General features: G+C 35.3%; 1 protein-coding gene across 1 annotated transcript in view; it reads right to left on the bottom strand.

Moving 5' to 3' along the window:
- Window positions 1–23,162, bottom strand: part of GRIK2 (glutamate ionotropic receptor kainate type subunit 2) — a 1,069,280-nt gene that overhangs the window by 196,832 nt on the left and 849,286 nt on the right. The window contains 1 exon segment of the mRNA XM_049092419.1: window positions 10,241–10,447. Coding sequence (XP_048948376.1) covers window positions 10,241–10,447 — 207 coding nt within the window.

Genomic DNA, 23,162 nt, shown 5'->3' with positions numbered 1-23,162 from the left:
AATTATATATATATATCTTCTTGAGCTCCAGTTAAAGAAGAATCTTTCTACCAATGCATAAAAGCATCTCAAGTCATAAGGAAAAATTAATAAATTTGAGAAAATTAAACTATTTTATTATTTTTTAAAGATTTTATTTACTCATTCACGAGAGACACACAGAGAGGTAGAGGCCTAGGCAGAAGATAAGAAGGCTTCCTGTGGGAACCTGATACAGGACTCATCTCAGGATCCCAGGATCATGACCTGAGCCAAAGGCAGATGCTCAACTACTGACCCACTTGATACAAAACAAACACACACACACTTTAAATAAATTAAAAAACAAGATCCTAACTGGGATAAGTATTTGCATTATTAATATTCAGAAAACATAACATATTACTTTGTATCAGTCAGTCATAAAAGTAAAAGGAAGTAAATGGGAAATTCAGAGGATCAAGTAGTTTATAAATGTAGGTGGAGGAGAAAGAGCCTAACAGGGAATTGCAAGTTAAAGCAATGAGATTTCATTTGCATGCAGATTAACCAAATTCAGATAGTGAGAACCCTGAAGATAGTGATTTTGCAGACAAACAGTAACATTATACTATTGGTGGAAATGTAAATTAATAAAATAATTTGGAGAAGAATATTTACAAAATCTTATGAAGTTGGAAATATTTATGAACTCTGAACAATTCCTTCCCTGGTGGCCCCTTAGAGAAATTCTTACTTAGGCCATAGGCTTACCTGCTCTAAGAGACAAGACAACAGAGACTGGATCTTCACAACAGTATTCGTTTTTATTAACATAACACTAGAATTAACTGGAGTATCTCTCAGTACAATACTAGTTCAATAAAAGTAGCATATTTCTCTTATAAAGTACTATTGAGTAATTGACATAAAATGGATCAGAAAAATGCCAAACTTAAGGTAGTAGTTACACGCAGAGGGGGATGAGGGAAATGCAATTCGATCTCTGTGCTTGACTTAAATATTACTAAATTGAAAAATTTTATGGTGACTAAGGGACTTTAACATCATATATGATGTCTTATATTAAAAGAGAAAAACTTGAAATAAAGGAAGCAAACATGCTAATAGTTGTCACTTTTAGGTCATGGAGAATTATAAATAAATTTGCATGTTTATTTTTTAGTTGTTTTTCCTAAAATTAAAAAAGATAGTGATCATAATATTACTACTCTTCAATGTTTTAACTGAAAATACTAGAATGCTTCCACTAGAGTGCAAAATTGAGACAACATACTATCAAAATTCAAAGCTCCAATGCAAGTCAATTCCCATTTATTTGAAACTGTTTTTTGATTTAGACTTTCCATTTTTGTGATAATACCTGCAGCCTTTTTAAGTTCCCTGAAAAACAAATATTTGATTTCCTCTCTAGCATATAATAAAAGAGCAATCGGGAGGCAAAAGCAAAGTATACCTAGGTCCTGTTAGGCTCATTTATGAATCATAAAAGGCTTGATAATGTTAAATACCAATTGCAATGCTAAGATAGCATGCTGGGAAGCATTCAAGCAGCTGGAAATCCATAGCATCACGGGTCTTCTTCAAAATAATGTAAAATAAGAGTAAATTAGATCCCAATAGATTTCCCACTTTGCCATAGTTGTTTTATAAACTGAAACTGAATTTCTTTCTCATTGTTTTTTTTTTTTTTTAGGAAATCTGCCAAATGATCAAACTTCTGTTTGTTTTTAAAATTTCAACAGCACTTGAAGTTATAAAAAAAAAAGGAGCCTCATTAAAAAGAACAAGCTTTTATTGACACTCTTACTGGCCACAAATGATTAATGATGTTAAAATACAAGTCTCTTTAAGTACAAAGAAGTTGTAACCTTTCTAAAATAAGTTGGCAATTCTAAAATATCTAAGTTTTAAATGTTACTTAAAAGGACATATATACTTCTAATAGTCTAATACTTTAATCTACACAATTATTTTTTTAATATTTTTATTTATTTATTTGAGAGAGAATGTGAGAAAGAGAAAGAGAGTGACCATGCAGTGGGGAGGAGCAGAGGGAGAGGGAGAGATAAACTCAAGCAGACTCCTTGCTGTGGGGCTTGATCTCAGGACCTGAGATCAGAATCTGAGTCGAAACCAAGAGTCAATTGCTCAACTAACTGTGCCACCCAAGTGCCCCTAATCTATACAATTCTATTAAAGTAAAGGGACTGCGAATATGGCTTTAAGAACCTCCCATTTTTTAGTTGTTATTATAAAAAATAGAGTGTACCCAAATTCCCAAATTTGCCCAGGTAAAAAGTAACTGTGGATTTGCAGACATAATATTCCCTCACACATTTATCAGCATTATGACACTAGGTCAGAAGAAACCCAGAAGATCACTGGCTTAAGAGTATACTGAAATTTGCATCCAGCTGGTGCATATTCTGCTAGAAAGATGAAAAGGCAAAGAATTTCAAGCTGGAAAGAGGATTTGTGATATCTGGTCTGTTTTTAACCTGCACATACACAGACTGCATATTGCTATGTTAACTTATGTATGAATGTTTACAGGTATAAATTTTCCAAAGTTTGCCACTGCCAAGGCAAACATCACCAGAGATTTGAAAGTAATTTAACTGCCCTTGTCTCCTTTAAGTAGTCCCATAATAGTATGTGCTGCTAGCTTATTGCAGCTTAGGTGTTTTCCCTCATGCTTATGAATAACTCTAGTTGGCTTTATGAATAACATACTCACAACAGTAGTCTCATGAGCCCATAAATGAGTTATTAGCCATAAAGAATATACAACCCAAAGCTACAAGTAAAATTTATGCCTAGCTTAATACAATGGTAGCATTAGCAAGTTTCTGTGTACTCACCTCATACTAAGTCAGGCTCTGATAGAGTAAGCAGTTAGTTAGACATGAGCTGGAGGCAAGGGTCGTGATAAATAGGTTACACATTAGAAACCTGAGGGCACAATTTCCCCTGCTTTGTGGCTTTCAACATTCTGGCCTTATGGCTTTCAACACCCTGGGGTTGACTGACCAAGAGCCACAGGTGCAGAACCTGAGTTCTCTTCAATCTGCCCCAGAGTAAGATCTGTATATCAGGGTTTCGACCCCTTCCCCACAGGGAGGGAAGATGGCCATGACAGTTCTGTAAAGAAACCTGTAGGACCAAAAACTACTCCTCCTGACCAAGAGGAAGGAGGAATCTCTAAGATGACTGGAAATTAACCTCAGGTGGAGACACTCCCAGTTATGATCCATAACCTATGCAAACATAAAAAAGAAAAGACACTATAATCCCCATGCACTTGCCACCACCAGGCCTGCCCACTCTCCCATCTTGAGTGTGTACTATCCTTAATAAACTGCTTTGTGCTTGCTACCCTCCTTCTGGCTGTATTTATTTGAGCATGGGTAGGTAAATCTTTTGTGGGGAATCCAGAACTCAGACCTCCATTCACACAATACAGACTCTCCCACCTGTAATAGCTCAATAGCCAACTTTGGTTATAAGAATGAAAAACTTTATAAAATATTTCATAAAATATTATACAAAAAGCTATGATGCTTTAATTTCAAAAGGAAAGGATATCACTAAATATTTCTTCATTGGTCCTTGAATAGAAACTTTCATTGGAGCCTTTGGAAGGCAACATAAAAATAAAAGCATTTGGAAAATATGTACTATTTTCTCTAAGGAGAGTGGTGCTTGAGTTTAACATTTGTTGTGGAACACTTGTTAACACTTGTGTCATCCTTTCAATAAATATTCTTTAATGCTGAACACTTTCTGCAATTGTATTCTTTGTGTCTCCCAGTTATTTTCAGTATATTTGAAGCAAATGAATACTTCCAAGTATACAGCACAATACAGAGGGCTGCAGATGCAGTAAATTGATAAGGTAAAATGGTGTCCTGATTTAGATTTTAATTAGTCTGATGAGTCACAAAAAAATATCAACTCTTATAGATGCCCAACAAACTTCAAATAGAATGGCCCATGGCACCAATCATCATAAAAACTCCATAAATAGCCTGGTGGAGAGACCTAAAAAAGCAGGTCACCTATATAAAGGGAAAACTGGTTATCATTCCTCTACTTCCAAATAATTTGTTTCTGAGTAATTTTTACTTTAAAAATGTATTTAAGAAGTTCCAGATTGAGATTTTAAAAGATTTAAGGAAGGAAAATATAGCTCTTACTTTCAGTTTTAATAGAATTCAAATTTGACATACCACCAAACCATAAAACAAATAAAAGGAAGCCTAAACATGTTTTGATTTTACCTATGACGATTACATTGATTTTAAAATATACATATATTAAATAGTAATTTTTAAAATTTGGAGTCTCTGCTTTGCTGGTATCCTAAATATCATCCCTTTCCCCCTACCATTTATCCTGGCTATTGCTAATCTCACACTGAATTTGACTGTCTATTAATTCTTATGTTTAATTCTAATATAAAACCACTAAGACATAGATCATTTCAGGTAGAAAAGTAATGAGATATTTGAACACCAAAGGTACCAATTAATAAACTGTTTTACTATTAAAACTTAATGCCGATATTACTGACTCTGATTCAAAATTAATATCAATAGCATCCCCAATGCCCTACATTTTTCACACTGCAACAGTGTCTACAGGTTTTACATTTTAGTCCTCAACAAGAATACTCATTAAAAGCAACCCTTTTGGGTCCCCTCCCTCCTTGAGAGCTCTGTACTATCACTTGGCTATTGCTCAATAAACTTGGCTTTGCTGCCCACCAAAAAGAGAAAATAAATTTAAAAGTTAAAAAAAGAATACTTACTAATGATATAGTAGAAAGAATAAGAAAAAAAGAGAATTTTTTTTTACTTATTGTGTCTATATTGCTTATCTGGTATACGTCAGGAAATATATATATATATATCTTCCTAATTATTACTCTGATATTATCTCTGTAATCTAAGGCTCAAAAAGTTTAAGGCAATGTGCCCAAGGCCAAAAACTATGTAGCAAAAGAACTAGGATTTGAACCCACATCTGCCTCTAACAAGGACTTACTAGTATATCATGTTGTGCAGCCTTACTGTGGAGATGATGGAGACAAAGGTGTTTAGGGGGAAGTAAGGCTTGTCACTTTTTAAGGACAAACTGCTTCAGGGAGCCACATTATCCCAGTCTCTTTCTGAGGTTGTATCTTCCTGTTGTATCACCAAGAATCATCGCTCATTAGATCATAATAATTTTGAGAGATTATACGAAGACTTGTACATTGAGGGTCTTCCCAAAAAGAAGAAATGGAAAAGAAGATAGTAAACTAGCTTTACTAAAATAAGAAAAACTAGCAAATGTAAGGGCAAATACAAATTAAACACAGGAGGCTCAATTCTCCCTGTTGAAAATAAAGGAAGCTATCCCTTCCCCCTTTCTTAGAATATTTACTTGAGAAAATTTGTAAGTCCTTTCTCTCTTTGAAATTTATATAAATCTTTAAAAAGCTAACTAAGCCTCTTGCCAGCTTTATGACCCAGGAATGCCTTTCCCAAGGATCTAGGAAGTATCTCTTTGAAATGTAATCAAGGAAGGTAACACCCTATTTCCAACTTTCTGTGAGAGAGAAGGAGCCTAACTTTGGTGGGTGGGAGCCTAAAATATACCTTTCTCATGAAGACTTGAGAAGTTTATTTTTCTAGTGGATAAAACCAATTAGCTAATGCAGATGGTCATCTCAGTTTCCAAATGAATTTAAGAGGAACTATATGTGATAAATGGTGCTTTCAAGCCTTCTTACTTGAGGACTAGGTATTGTTTATCTTGAGAACAAGTATGCAATGGGTTGTGCCTTCTTGGCTATAAAAAAAGGGTGAGATTTCTTTCTGTCTTTCCAATCTCTTAATGAATTACCTGTGTTGTGCATTTCATTCTGGCTTAATGCTTATTCATTAATGAAATTATTTTATTTTTCATCTACATTTATGGAAAGGTTGTCTGGGTTGGAAAGAGATTGTATTTTTAATTATATTTCCCTATCACAACACTTATATAAATATAGCCTCTTGATGGCTATCTCCCTTCTACTCGACCTAGCAAAATCTAAAACAAAACAAAACAAAACAAAAATCCTAGAAAATGAACTGGCTTATAGTTCATATAAAATAAATATTAGTGGCTTCTGTACAAATTCATATAAAAATAAGTAGCATAATTTAGATGGGCTGACTCTATGCCATAGTTCCAGGTATGGACTCATGACCTAGGTCTGTCTATTCCAACTACCACCTTCCCAGTCCTAGCCTTTTGGATTAGTTCAGAGAATGAGCACCTTGTCAAAGCTGATCCAACTGATACGCCTTCCACCCTACCTCAAACCCCCACCACAGATTTTGCAGAAACTTTGGCAGAAGAAGACCTCTATGTCTTTCAAAAGGATGGCTCTAAGAACCAGGTAAGCCTAGAGTAGAGTTTCTCTGCTTCATCATGATTGATACCTGGGCCAAATAATTCCTTTTTTGTGTGAGGGGCTATCTTACACATTGTTGAAAGGTTAGCACCACTACCCTTTACCCCTGGATGGCAGTAGCAGCACCTCCTCCATATCCTTAAGACAGTAAAAAATGTCTCTCAACATTGCCAAGTGTCTCTTGGTGAAAAACAAACACACACCAAAAAAAAAAAAAAAAAAAACCTCCCTGCAGTTGATAGCCATTGGCCTAAAGCCACTACAATCCACCTTTGTCACCATATGAAAAGAAAGTACTTAAGAATAAAACCTACAGAGAAGAAAGCAAGAGATAACAAGACAGTCAGTCATTGATGATATACTTTAAGACCCTGGATCCAACTATAGATGAAGTGAGAACCACCATTGGACTTTTTTTTTACTATTATGGGACCTTTAAAAAAGTATATTTGTGTAAGCTATTTTTATCCATGTTTCTGACACTTGCACCTGAAATAGTCCTGATTGATTGTATAACTACCATACAACTTATATACAAATAAGTATGACAGATATTAAGCTGGTAATTAAAGTGTGACAGGTGTTATGCAAGAAGGGTAGTGTGAAAATTCATAGCAGGTGGGCTTCCTGGGGTGAGGTGGGGAAGCATCACAGGCAAAGTATTTCTGAAGTTAAATAGAAGTAATTCAGATAAAGTGAGTTAGGTGGAGGTTGAGGAGAATGGTGCACAGAGAACTAGCCCAGAAGCAAAAGAGAACAAGACTGAAAACAGTCTATATGGGTTTGGCTGGGGAGTGCAGAAGAGATAAAAATTAGAAAGGTGTGCCAGTTAGAATCTCAAAAGAAAACAAATGACAATAACTCAACTGATAATACCTAAGCAGGATTAATTTATAAGGAACTAGTTAATTACACAAGTCTGGGTCGAGGGGAGGACATTTATTGTCAGAATTTAGAGACCATCAGAATCACCATTAAGGCTGGTAAAAGAAAGACAGTCAGACTCTACCCGAGAGTTTTAGATCTACTAGTTCTAGGGTAGGGCCTGACAATTTGCACTTCTAGCAAGTTTGAAAGTGATACTGATTCTACAGATCTGTGGAACACACTTCAAAGCCCACTGGTGTCAGGAAATTTTAAGGGATATGCAGGAACTCAAGGCTAATAGCAGCTAAACTGTAACCATTCCTAAGATCTAAAGAAACAAAGCAATGTAGGGTGTAAATTGGAACTGAGAACAGGAAAGAGATTTGTGTAGATAAAGCAGACATCATAATGAGAAACTTATATTCCTTATAAGGACACAGCCAGCTCAACACAACATCTCAGGGAGTTAGGAAGGAAATAAATATTCTGACCTCACTCTCTTCCCTCCCTTGGATCTCTTGCTGGGAACCCTGATGATTTCCTCCATGTAAGACTACCTTCCAATATAGAAAGCATGGCGGAGAAGATCTGAGACCAGGTCTGAAGGGTAAAAATACTTTCATAACAGATAAACAATGACCAAATGTGGAAGGGTTTATAAATAAAGTCGGTCCTATATCCTTAGAACCAGGATATAGTTTCCTAAAACAGGAAACTCCCTTCTCTTGCATAAAATCTTTCAGTAATTTCCATACACTCACACACAAACACACACACATAGATAATGGACTAGAAGAGAAAGAACCTCATCTTGGGATATTATTCCAGATGACAGTGGAGATGGATATAAGTAGGCAGGTTTGGAAGCTATTTAAAGGCCACACTAAAAAAAAAAATAATAATAAAATAAAATAAAAAATAAAGGTCACACTCAATAAAACATGGTGGAGTGAGATATAATTCAAAAATGACTATTAAAAAAATAACTACTAAATTTTGGCTTGGGAAACCTATTGAATCATTGCTCCATGTACTGATGATATAGGAAACTTCAGAAAGAAAAGGTTCAAGAAAGAGAAATAATAGATTCAGTCTGTAATATGCTACCTTTGAGATGCTTATGAAACATTTAAATGAAAACTATAAGAGACGTGGGTTGTATGGGTCTAAGGCTCAGGGCTGAAGATGTAGACTGGTGAAATTCCAGTATGAGAATGATAATCATGCTATGAGACAAGGTAAGATTACCCAAGGAAAGCAAGGAGAGCAAGAAGTTTAGGGTATTTATCTGATTATCAATAAGAGTTACTACTCTGTGTTGAAATTAGCATATTCATAAATATGCAAATTGAGCTGAGGTTGTACAAAGTAAAATATACTGACTATTCTATTTTAATATGACTTGTGCTAAATATTAAAAACCAAGGCTAGGTCAGCAATAGGAGACATGAAGAGGGCACCAAGGAAGGGAATACTAGTAAGGGAAAAAAAAAATCAATAGATACATACATACCAACATACATAGACCGATCGATGTAAATAAATACAGATCTCCCTTATTCTCCTATTCTTGATAATAAACTTTGTAATTAATAGCAATGTAAGTATTATCAAAGTGCTGCAAAAACTGCCTATATGTGCTACTTCCATTAGTAAGAACTTTTATTTAGGGTACAGTTCACATTGTATTTTAAAGGAAAATCTATTTTGTTATGTTGTAGAATATTTAGCAATAATTACATGTCTTATTATGGAAAACGTCAAAATAAATTTAAATGTTAAAAAACACAAAGCCAAATGCAATGTTATTATTTTTTAAAAAATCAGAGTTCATTTCAAAAAGATGAATTGACACTACCAACTGAGAAACTATGAAATCATGCTTTCATTGTATATGTAAATTACAAATTATAAAATTATAATTTATGAAATAATGCCAAAGAAGGAATGCCTGACTTATTCAACTAACTAAAATAAAATGTCTACCTTCCTCCTTCAATATGCTAATATACTTGCTTTATTTTTATACAGTATCATATTCTATGCTTTTTGTATATAGATTTCTTTCATCCCTACTGTAAAGATAAGAAGTATCCTATTCTCTAAAGATTAGAAGTATCAAAAATAAAAAATAAGGGGTGGCTGGGTGGATTAGTCGGTTGAATGGCTGCCTTTGGCTCAGGTCATGATCCCAGGATCTTGGAATCCCCCACTGAGCAGGGAGCCTGCTTCTCCCTCATCCTCTACCCCTCCCTCTGACTTGTGCACTTTCTCTCTCTTTCCTTCTCTTGAATAAATAAATAATATCTTTAAAAATAAATAAATTTAAAAAGGACAAGAAGTGGGACACCTGGGTGGCTCAGCGGTTAAGCGTCTGCCTTCAGCTCAGGTCATGATCCTGGAGTCCCGAGATCAAGTCCCACATCAGGCTCCCGCATGGAGCTTGCTTCTCTCTCTGCCTCTCTCTGCCTCTCTCTGTGTGTGTCACTCATGAATAAATAAATAAAATCTTAAAAAAAAAAAAAAGGACAAGAAGTATCCTATCCTAGTCTATCTAGGAAATTTTTATCATAAAATTTATAGTAGGCATCACTCATTCTTTCTGCTGATTATGAAGTTAGCAGTATAAAAGTGAAAAAGAAATAAATTATTGGGCACACACATTCTAATTTGCAAATTAGGGCTAAATATTTCAAGATATTAAATCACTGAATTCTAGTTAATTTAAAACAGATAATACTCTCTAACAGAAACATATACCCCTCTTAGAGTCTCTATATATAAGGGTAAAATAATATAACTTTCAATAGAATTATTTAAGGAAACACATATTTGAAATATATTATTGCTCTTTGCCATTAAGTTACCCTACCATCACAAATCTTAAAAAGTAAATCTTTTAGCAATCCACCAAACGTAATGATAATAATGAGAAAAGAGACTTACATGATCAATCAGTTCACGGACCATTCCATTCCATTGTCCATTGGCATCATCCTGCGCTCCATATTTCCCATCCTCCACAAGTCTAATTTCATATGTAAAGCCAAGGATTGTAGATAACTCTCTGAGGAGGTCAATGCAGTAGCCCTCAAATCGATCATTCCCATAGAGAGGCTTGTCAGACTTCTTAAATAGGACATAGGGTTCTTCCTGGAAACAGTAAACATGAAGGTAGGGGGTATTAGTTAACCATGCAACTATCAGAATGACAGCTTTCCATAAAAGACCGAATATTTCACATTAATTTAGAACAACAGTCCATTTTATTTTCTCCTAATTAATACAGTTTGCAATCCTAAGAAGGCAGACTACTTTGGAAATATTTGTGCTCTAAAAGAGAATATTTAACTATAACAATTTCACCGTGACTATATAATAAAAATATGGTGTTATTTATCTTATACATAAGAAGTAATACATAACGTGATTATGCTAGAACATAACATATGTAATGCATAAGATCCAATTTCACATAATTACAGTATCCCAATTTGAATTATACCATTTAATCAATATCTACCATGCTATTTCAGTGGGATATATTGATGAAAGAATGAAAAAAAACTTATTGTCTAATTGCCTACTATGTACTAAACACTGGAGTAGGGACTTATATATTACAACATTTTGTCCTAACAACTATGAAAATTGTAACTACTCTCTTTATAGGAAAAAATAGTAACTTTAGAATATAACAGAGAAGCAACATTTATCAAGTGTTTATGCATTCAGCCAACAATATTTTATGGTGCACCTACTATGAGCCAGCCCTCCTCTATATAAAAGAGAAATTTCTGAGTCATAAAGTTCATGATATAGATGAGGAAATCAATAATAAATGCCTAAACAAATAGAGCACATAACTTCTGATGCTGATAAATGGCATAAAAACATAAAATAGGTGGGACGCCTGGGTGGCTCAGCTGTTGAGTGTCTGCCTTTGGCCCAGGGCGTGATCCCGGAATCCAGGATCGAGTCCCACAGGGCTCCTTGCAGGAAACTTGCTTCTCCCTCTGCCTGTGTCTCTGCCTCTCCCTCTCTGTGTGTCTCTCATGAACAAATAAATAAAATCTTAAAAAAAAAAAAAAAAAAACATAAAATAGGGCAGTAGGATACAGAACCACCACAAGGTACTTGGCAAGATAAGAGAAGACAAGACAAAACTGAGTAATATGTCTGGAAGTCCTTACTGAAGAGATGAGAGGTGAAGTAGAACCTAAAAAGATGAGAAAGAGTTTAGACATTTGAAAATCTGAAAGAACATTTCAGGTCAAGGACACAGCAAGTAAAAGCCCTGAGGCCAATAGGATACTGGAGTGTTCCAGAAAGAGGCCTACTGACATCATTGTGACCAAAGTCACATCCAGGAATGAGGGAATAAGCTGAATAAGGTCAGAATGAAGAGTGAGGAGCCAAATCCTGCATGGCTCTGCACAACAAGCCCTCTTAAAATTCATATGTTTAATTAAGTACTAAGAGATTCCATGCATTTGCATATTCTTGTGGAGCAGGTAGAAAGAAAATGGTATCCTGTGAATGAATCTGAGTGCAAGTGGCCCTACAACAGCCTCGGGAAGGTGCACTCTTAGGCACAGTCACTGTGGAGTGGCAAAACAGAAGGTTGCCATGCCAGTCTATCTAGAAAGGTGATAATCCTCATCCCCACCCCTGGAGAACAACAATCATCCCACAAGGTCATCACACCTAAGGGCATTTTAGATATGATAATAATGTGTCCTCTTGCCTATACTCATCTCAGAAACAAGACTAATTTCATTTTTCTTCCCATCTCTGCTGATCTGGCTTATCCCTCCACTGTTTTACACACACTCAAGCTGACCCATTGCTGTTCTTCGGATGCCCCTACACGCTGCCACTGTGTGCTACCACACTCCTGCTTAGAGATCAGCGGAATGTTCCACATTTTCAACTAATTTTTGGAATTCCCTTTCATCTTTCTGCTTCATTTGACCATATCCTAATAACACTGCTTCTCCCTCAGCCCTCTCTCCTGGGGATTATCTTTAGTGTCACCCTCCTATCCCTCAGGCACAAAGGCACATTTGCTGTTATCCGATGAAATCTGAATCAGATTACTAAGTGGGAAGGGAGGCCTCTACTTTCCAAAGGTTTAGCTCCTGGATGGCAATTTTGCTTTCTTTCCCAACTCTTATCATTATTTTCTATGTATTCAAAATCCACCGACCTGAAGCAACCAACACAATGTGTCAGTCCTTTTACCTCCTCATTGCCAAATCCTGTCCTTCACTGGAATTTAGCCTCCCTCTCTCATGATTGCAACTACTCTCTACATTTGTTAGAAAATGATATATCTTGGGCAGCCCGGGTTGCTCAGCGGTTTAGTGCCACCTTCGGCCCAGAGCCTGATCCTGGAGACCCGGGATCGAGTCCCACGTCGGGCTCCCTGCATGGAGCCTGCTTCTTCCTCTGCCTGTGTCTCTGCTTCTCTCTCTCTGTGTGTCTCTCATAAATAAATAAATAAAATCTTAAAAAAAAAGAAAATGATATATCTCTGTATCAATATTTCTAAAAGTCATTCATCTAGCCCATAGTTCAATCACACCCATACCTACAATTCTTTGGTTCTATATAAAGACCTCTAAACCAGTGACCCCTACACTTTCCCACTATCCATCAATCCCCTCCTAACTTCATTTCTGACCTCCAAACCTTGTCTGGCCTAGGTCTCGCGGTCCATTAATATAGTTTCTATGCTACACACATTTTCAAGTCTTTCTCCAATTCTGTGCTGGAGTACTTGGTCTTACAAAAAACATGCCTTACATGACTTTTTTTTTTTTTTCTCCATACCCACTCCTGAAGAGCTGAACAATGCTAATTATTTACACTTATAATTAATACCCTCAAACGTTTTATGGTAGGATCTATTTCCAACTCTATGAGATGAACATTTTATCCATTTTTCTTTAAATTCACGACTTTCTACTCCAACACTTGGTTGATTATCTCAGTGAGAAAACAAAAGCAATCACATGCCATGCCTTTACCTGCCCACTGCAACCCCACAAACTCATACCTATATTCATTTTCTCTTCCTTCATGTACTGCTATAGAGGAACTAGAACTCTGCTTATTGGGCCAGTCCTTATAATTATGTTCCAATTCTTGTATCAGTCAGGGTTCCAACACAGCATGCCACTTAAAGGAGAGTAGTGATCTTCAGCTGAGAAAAACAGCCAGTCTAACCCAACTACAGTTAGTCTAACCCAACTAACTCCATGGAGTTAGCAACCAAGACCTCATTTGTGTCCCTCCCTTTGATCTCTTGCTAGGGCTTTCTGTTGGTCAAACCAAATCAAAACCCAGGGGATATATGAGTCTATTGATATAATTCACACAAATTGGACACCTAGGACAGACAAAAGAGTGAAGAAAAGTGAAGAGTGGGTCTGAGGACAAAGAGGATGATACATAGTATATTTCTACCACCTTTCACTTGCTCTAGATCCTGATTAGCTGAGTTGTCTTGTATCTCCTTCATAACCAATCTGTCCCTTTACATAGAATCATTTTCAAAGTACTTGTTCCAATAACCTTCAATTAGTCCCATGATCCCATTCTGCCACAGCCTAATTTTTCTGTTTCTCCTCATAGACAATTATCCAGAAAGATTTGTCTATGCATACCACTTTAGTGTTCCAGCTACCTGTCCATCCACTGGAGTGACTTCTAGACTCACTCCACTTAACTGATCTTGACACAGCATTAACAACCTCCAATCTGCTGAATCCAAGAGATGTGGCTCTATTCTCTTTTTACTCTCTTTTAGCCTCTCAGCTGCATTTTCACAATGAACTATCACCTCTCTCCCCTTTTTAACCCTCCTCTCTCTGTATTATATCATTCTTCCTTGGCTTTCCCCCTACCTTAATGGAAACTCCTCCCAGGATCCTTTGCAACTGTTTTTTTTTTTTTTCTACCTTAATCTAAATGTTGATGGTCCTCAGCACTTGGTTATAGCCCTTCTCCCTTAAAAAAAAAAAAAGTCCCTAAATGATCTTACCCACACGCAGTAAATTCAATAGTAAGTTTATGCTTTTGACTCCAAAATTTATATACCAGACCCAAACCTCTTCTAGTGAGGCGTAGGCACACAAATCCAGCAGCATTGTCAGTACCACTTAATGTTCGTAGACATCTCACATTTAACATGCACCAAATGCAATTCGTTTTTTTCTTAAAATTTTATACCTTTTATTTCCTTTCAGCAAATGACACCATCATTCACTCGGTTACTCAAGCCAGTTACTGAGGCATCATCCTTGTTTCCCTTTTAGCTCATTCACTAAAGAGCAACAAAATGATCTTAAAGTATACATTTTATTATACCCCCACCACTACTTCAAACTAATTAATAAGTGGCCAACACATTTAGAATAATATTCAATATTCAACTTCCTTGCTGTGACCCCTGAAATCTATGTTTTATCACTTGTATTCACATTGGTAAATGACTCCAACGCTTCTATCATGGTTCCTGTAACCTCTATTTCCCCCCTGAATTCCTCTAGTAGCCTCTTACCTGTACTTTCCATTTCTATGTTCCCATAATTAATTCTCTATAGAAAGTCATAGCGATCTTTTCAAAATTAAGTATGATTTTATCAAGCATCTGCTTAAAACCCAACAGTAGCCTTCTACTGAAACAAACAAATAAACAAGAAAGGCAAAATTGCTTACCCTGGTGGTCACAGACCTACACACTTTCCTCTCTGACCCTAGCTTTTCATTCTTTCTTATTATATCCCAGATATATTGGCTTTCCTTCTGCTTCTCAAACTTGCCAATCTCATTCCTGACTTGAGGTCTTTGCTTTGCCTTGCCTTCCTCACCCCCCTTTCTGACTGCAAAGATTTTTCCTAAGATCTTCATATGGCTGTTTCATTCTCACCATTCAAATGTCCGGTCAATGTCACTTCTTCAGCACTAGATATAAATAGTATGTGTGTATATATATATATATATATATAATATATATGTAGTATAAATATACATATATATATTTCCTTCTATGTTATTGCTTTGTTTGCAAATGTTTTATTTTCCTCATACCATTTACTCCAATATGAAGTTTTATTATTTATTTATCTGTTTATTTATTACTATTTAAATTATCTTTTTGGGGGTGGGGATTTTTCTTTCTTTCCCTATTAGAATATAAATCATGAGTGTAAGGACATTATAAATTACATTCATCAATATATCTCAGTGTCTATAAAAATGACTGGCAACCACACTCAGGAAATGCACTGAATGAATAAAATATTTATCAGGAAGGCTTACATTCTACATCTCCCTCTTCAACCTCATCTTTTCCTTAAATTCTAAATTTTTGTGTTCTTTCAGTTTCTCAAATACAAAGCAATTTTCTGCCTCAGAGCCCTTATTGTACTATCTCTAATGTTCTTCAAATGGTGAGCTCCCTTCCTTCCTTTAAGGCTCAAATTAAATGTGAAACCTTTACTGAACTTATTTAAGATGAGTCTTGTTATTCCCTATCTCAATACTTTATTTCCTCAATTCGTTTTTAAGTTATTGTATTTGTTGGCTTGCTTGCTTTTTGTTTGTCTCACTTCTTTGGAATATAACATCCATATTGATTCATTTTAGTATCTCCCATGCTTAATCCTGCCTCGCACATAGTAAATGCTAAGTAAATATTAGTGGAATAAATGATTGTAAATTAATGAATTCTGACTCAATTTACTCATCTCTAAGTGGATTTAACAATGCTTTTAAAATTCTTTTTGAGGGCAGCATGGGTGGCTCAGCAGTTTAGAGCCATCTTCAGCCCAGGGCCTGATCCTGGAGACCCAGGATCAAGTCCCACATCGGGCTCCCTGCATGGAGCCTGCTTCTCCCGTGTCTCTGTGTCTCTGCCTCTCTTTCTATCTCTCTGCGTCTCTCATGAATAAATAAATAAAGTCTTAAAAAAAATAAAATTGTTTTTGATAATTAAGTAAAAGGATTCTGATAAATACTAGCTTCTTAACAGTATTATTTTAGTTTCTCAATAATTTTCAATAGACTTTATGTTTTTTTAATTGTCATTTTTTAGAGAAGGAGGCAGGAGGAACACAGGGAGAGGAGAGAGGGAAAATCCTAGAAGGCTCTACGCCCAGTGCAGAGCCCAACACAAGGTTCAATCCCACAACCCGGAGATCAAGACCAGAGCTCAAATCAAGAGTCTGACTTTAGCGAAGTGAGCCACCCAGGTGCCCCAACAGACTTTATTTTTTAGAACAGTTTTAGAGTCACAGTAAATTTGAGTAGAAGACAATTCCCATATACTCCCTGACTCCACACACACCTAGCCTTTCCCACTATCAACATCCTCCACCAAAGCGATACATATGTTATTTCTGATAAATCTATAGTGACACATCATTTTTAAAGGTTTATTTATTTATTTATTTTAGAGAGAGAGAGAAAAAAAGAGAGTGCATGAGTGCAGGGAGGGGCAGAGGGAAAGAAAAAGAGAATCTCAAGCAGACTCCCTCCTAAGCATGGAACCCAATGCGGGCCTAGATCTCATGTCTCTGAGATCATAACCTGAGCCATAATCAGTTGCTTAACTAATTGAGCCAACACTGACACATCATTATCACTCAAACTCTATGGCTTACATTAGGGTTCATTCTTGGTGTTGTAATTTCTATGGATTTTGGCAGATATATAACACAACATTGTAGTCCACCACTGAGGTATCACACAGAACAATTTCACAGCCCTAAAAATCCTCTTACTCTATTCATCCTTCCCTCCCCTCTAACATCTGAAAATCACTGATCTTTTTTATTGTCTCTAGAACTTTCTCTTTCCCAGAATTCAGATAGTTGGATTCATATGGTATGTATTCTTTTCATTTTGGCTTCTTTTACTTAGTAATATACATTTAAGTTTCCTCCATATCTTCTCATGGCTTGATACCTCATTTCTTTTCAGTGCTGAATAATAGTCCATTGTCTAGATGTACCACTGCTTACTTATCCATTCACCTACTAAAGTATATCTTGGCTGCTTCCAAGTTGTGTCAATTATGAATAAAGCTATTATAAACATCTATGTGTAGGTTTTTTTATAGATATAAATTCGGTAAAATTCATTTGGGAAAGTACCAAAGCATTCCACTGTTAGATCATATGATAAAAGTATGTTTACTTTTTAAGAAACCACCAAACTGTCTTTCAAAATGGCTGTACCATTTTGCAGTCCATCAGCAATGAATAAGTGTTTCTATTGCTCCACACTCTCATTAGCTTTTGGGGTTGTCAGTGTTCTTCATTTTGGCCATTCTAATAGGTATGTAGTGGTTTTTTGTTATTGTGGGTTTTTTTTTAAGATTTTATTTATTTATTCATGAGAGACACAGAGAGAGGCAGAGACATAGGCAGAGGGAGAAGCTCCCCTTCAGGAAAACTGATGCAGGACTCAATCCCACGACCCTGGGACCACAACCTATGCTGAAGGCAGCTGCTAACCACTGAGCCACCCAGGTGCCCCTCATTGCTTTAATTCAAAATTCCCTAAGGACATATCATGTTGAGCATCTTTTCATATGCTTGAATGGAGTTTTATTAGAACTATTTTATTATTTCAATTATTTTACTAGTTGGAGTATTTTATTTACTAGTAGGACTATTTCACTAGCTTCTTTTTTTGTTTGTCATTTTTCAGAGAGGCTAGCTAATGTTCACAGGTCATATGGCTAAGAAGAGTTTAAAAAAATAGCTAAGAAGAGGCAAAGCTAAGAATTCAGTTTTTCTAAATTCCAAAATACACACTTTCCCCATTATTTTATGTTTGCTTTCTATACCATAAGAGCATTTGTAGAAAATATACATGTGTTGACTTTTTAAATGGAATTAGATCAAGCACATAGGTATCAGAAAAATAATTTGTTACTAAACTCAAAGCTAGATATTTGAGCCTACCATAAGGTAAAGGACAGTAAAACTCCTGTCTAATTTTTAAGTACTATGTGACACATATAAAATTTTTTCCCTAGGGGTACAGAGTGTAGTAAAAATGTGACAGAGTTTTCTTCCACCCCTGCAGTTATTATACCCTTTTCTTCTCTACTCTTAGTGGTATGCTAGTGTTTTAAGTTAGATAACACATTTCCATGGACGACAATTTAAATGCCCTTGTTACCTTGAAGAGGAAGAGAAGCCTTGCAGTTAAACAGCTTTCTTTACTTTACGTTTACATTTCAGGCATATTCAGTTGTTTCTTTTTCTAGTCCTCCCACAAAAACTTCCTGAATACTTTTGAATATTTTTAATATAATATTTATCTTGTTTAGTAGTAAGTGGTTTATATATATATATGTTATATATATATCTTCTGAAAAAAAATATATTCAATAATATGGATTATTGAACTGAACTCTACTTGAGCAGTTTATATGGAATGATAATTACTTAAATTTGCATCAAAAGCACCAAACCTCACCAGGCACATAGCAAGTTTACAAATACAATGACTGCTGTATTGAACTGAGTGGAAATGGATTGCTCTGTTCAACTGGGGAAGCCAAGGGAACTTAAATTTGAAAGAAAGCAGAAGACAAGTAAATTCCCCTATGATGTTGAGTTATGGTGGTACAAATCCTCAAGTTCCTAACCCATGGGCAGAAGGTTAGAGATTAGAGAAGAACATAGCATATTCCCCTGCAGATGAGAGGATAGCCTGAGATTTTGGGGCAAGTTAATGAGAATCAAAAGAAGCATGTTGGTATAATACATTAGTACTATCAAATTTGCACCTTGATTTCATTTAGTTTCTGATTTATAAATAACAGAATGTGTTGGGGGGGGGGTTTGTTTTGTTTTGTTTTGTTTTTTATGTCACAAAAGTTGGCCATTTGTCAAGCTCCATACACTAAGGAATAGAACTATTTAATATTCTCCAAGCACCAACTTGTGCTAGACCCTGTTCTGGAAAGCACCCAGATTTCCTTTCCTTGGATAAACTTACTTATTTCTCACTATAACCATGTGAAGTCCCTAATATTATTATTTCTATTTTACAGATGAAGAAACTGAGGGCAAGAATGCTTTTGCCAAAGTCAATATCCAGCATACAACCTAGGGAGTCAGACTATTGGACTATTTACCTCCACACTATACTTCCCACATTAAATGGCTTCCAGTGATCATTATCAAACTCCATACGGTTGCATAATTGCACATAGCTCATTAGATAACTTAATACATATTATATGACTTTATTATTTTTTCAATCAACTGAGATTAGCCACCAGGTTAATGTAATGCATGCAAAATGATAATATATTTATTAATTGAACAATGCAGTCAAAACAACATTGCAGAAAAGACTAAATATATAATCAAAAAAATTCATTTTCTACATCATAAATGATCTCCTTCCAAGTAAAAACACATTTTAACATAAAAGTGCTTCAAGAATTTGTGAAAATAGCATATTTTAAGCCCAACATATTTAGGTAGTAATATATGAAGGTCTAAAAAGTGTTTTCCCCTCATTTGCATTAAGTCATCATTGTCTCTATTTAAAATTTTTGTTCCAAAATATTTATAATATATTTTTCACACAAACTCACTTGAATATTAGGAAATATATGATTGAAGTTAATGATTACTGAAGTATATTTGAGGCATGTGAAGGACACATACACAAGGTACAAAAGCACAGTAAAAATTTTTTTTAATTATTATGCTATTTAAATCTCATTAATTCAGCTTTTCGTAGTAACCATCCTACTTATTAACTTGATTTTCATCACTTATAAGCTCATAAGAAAACTTCTGTCATAGGTAAATAAAATTGTTTATCCCTGTGAGATTAAAGTCTATTTAGATATATATTTTAAACAGCTTTTCATATCACTATGAAAAAAATGTGGTTTGAGTGCATCTTTCTAGTATTTATGGATCTCTACAATGTCAAATATCATTCTTCCCATTTTTAATTCTGATAAGTAAGACACAATTTTCCAGTTGTGATTCCTATCTTCAGCTACACTGTGTCACAAGATAGTTTACATCGAGTTATGACTCTCCTTTAGACTCTCTTTCTCTGTTTCACACAGCACAGGATAAATAATAACCTCATGTAGAAAAAGAAAAATGGTACCAGAAGCAATTACTGTACCACATACTGAGTTCAATGAATAATATGATAAAACTCTCCTGGGCAACTTTACTGATTTCTCATATAGTCTTAAATCTCCACATCAGCATTTGCTAGAGGTAAAGGCGCTTCATTCTACTGGCATCTGTAATAAGGATTTGTCAGCATTTCCACTATCAACCCTAGTTTTAAGGAACCCAATAACTCATGTATTTTTATCTGCATTAGACTGGGAGTTGGCAAAGAATATAACCAAAATGAAGTTCTAAAAAAAAAAGTAAAATATGTTTTAAGGTTGAGGGGAACAAAATGTTTTATTTAAATATAATAAAACTTTATAATTTCTAAGTTATAACTCACAAATCCTCCAGCCCTTACCTAGAGCTAAATTATTTTTTCATATGTTAACCCCTGAACTATCACTCTTACTCATAATATTCAAAAGATAGGGACATAAAAATGCAATTTAATTTTAGAGACATATAAAATACCCCTTGCCATTTCAATGATAAGGCTAACCTAACTAATATATTTATTTATTCAAATGTATTTAACTATTATGTACCATTTTAGGTATCAGATATACAACAATGAAAAACAAAAACAAAACCATACAAAGTTTCTGCCCTTCTGGAACTCCCAATCTAATGATGAATTTTAGAATCTTATCTATTTTATAGTATTCTGTATTATTCACATGGCTACTTTGCTTCATTAATTACCAGAGGGGAAATATCACCATAGAGAACATTTTTGAGATACATGATTATGTCTTATTTTATAGCAGGTCCTATGACACAGTGACCCTCAAATAAGTCATTTGGGAAAACAAGTGGATTTTCAGTTAGTCTTAATCTGGTTCTGAATGTACCCTTATGACAAAAAAAAAAAAAAAAAAAAAAAAAACTTTTAAACGGCAACCAGCTGAAACTCTACTTGCTAAGGGTTAACAATATTCTCAACTAAAAACAGTATCAAAGCATTTAGAAGATATTTTTAATGGTCCTTAATTTTTCCTTAATGAAGATAGGGTTCTCTCTCTCTCTCTCTCTCTCACTCTCTCTTTCACACACACACACACACACACACACACACCTTTTTAAAAGATAGCATTACAATGGGTCAAACGAAGAAAGCACTATGGTTAAAACAATATCAGAGTAAAATGAAATATGGAGATTAAGTTTAAAACTGAGCAGTTCATGTGTTCCTGAGAATCACTTATCTCCCTCAATCTTCTTAGTTTTATATACACACACTGTGTATCCTATCACTATCTTCACATCGAAAGCATTAAATCATAATACTATAATAGAGCAACTTGGTTTTCAAGGAGATCAAGGTTGGTGTTATAAAGTTGATTGGACGTGGAAGGCTAATGAATGGCAGCATGAAGGGCAGGGGCAATGATACTGCTGACATTGGCTCCTGAGGAAGGTGAGTCAGCTCTGTGAAACTACAGAACTTACACATTAACACGAGGGAGCAAAAAAACAGACCTCAACACCTTGCCCTGGCATACTCAAGAGAATGTAAAGTGGAAAATTATACTTTTAAAAGGAAGATTAAGGATGAAAGGACATTACTACAGACAGCAATACTAAAATGGGAAGTTCTTCAACAAACAAGTTATCAACTCACTGAAACTATCTGACCATGGTCTATACTATTGCTCTAATAGGCAATATTTCTGAGTAGATTAAGAATACATAATGCTTGATGTGACTTAGGAAAAAAAGAAACAAGCTTATGATAACAATTGTAATGTGTCCCTAATAACTAATACATATTTTCAATTAGCATGTTTTAATTTTAAGTAACCATCACCATTTCTGCATGGAATAGTGATCTATAGGTCATAATAGCAACTCTAAAAATGTCCAATGAATTTCCATTGAGTACAATGGTACAATTCTAAGAGCACAATTCTAAGTTTTTATCTGATGCTTAACAAGATGTGGGTAAATATCTACATTTGATATCTTCATGATAGAATAAGTATAAGATGTTTTTGTTATCCATCTAATATTTCATCTGTCTATCCTTCCATTCATTAAACAAATATTTTTATGTGAATTCTGTAAAAAAAAATGTCTACAATAGAGGTCAGCAAATTTCCTCTTAAAAACTAGTTAGTGACTATTTTTGTTTTTGCAAAAGTCGCAATCACTCAACTGCCATCGTAGAGCAAAAGCAAATCTAGAAGCAGTGAATAAGCTGGCAAAACAGAGCTTTTAGGAACATACTTTTTAGGAACTCTGGAATCTAAAAATACAAAACAAACAAACAAAACTTACAACAACCAAGGGGATGCTTTGCAAAGAGAAAAACTGTAGAATTTTGATACGAGAGTTCTGCGGCTACTTGTTTATTACCCTGTTACTACTATCTTCCACTCCCTGTTCAGTAGCAGCATTAAAGATAGCAGTCTGCATTCCTGGTGCAGGTTGTGAATATGGGGGAATGGTATGAAGGCCCAGTCTCAAAGACAGTAATTCTGTGTTTTGACCTAATGACTCCTTAGGATATTGGCTCAAGAGTTTGCCTTTGTTTCACCTACACAGGAGTTTCCCCAGGACTGCAGCCACTTCACAGATGGTGTTTTCATGAACATTTAGAAGCAAATATATTAGCCACTTCCTCCTGTGCAAGATACAGCAGAGATAAGAAACAAACCAAAATGCCTGAACAGAAGAAGCTAGAGAAA

The sequence above is a fragment of the Canis lupus genome, chromosome 12 (assembly GCF_003254725.2).
Source record: "Canis lupus dingo isolate Sandy chromosome 12, ASM325472v2, whole genome shotgun sequence".
Classification (NCBI taxonomy): Eukaryota; Metazoa; Chordata; class Mammalia; order Carnivora; family Canidae; genus Canis; species Canis lupus.
Note: the sequence above shows the minus strand (reverse complement) of the source record. Positions and strands in the feature narration are given on the sequence as shown.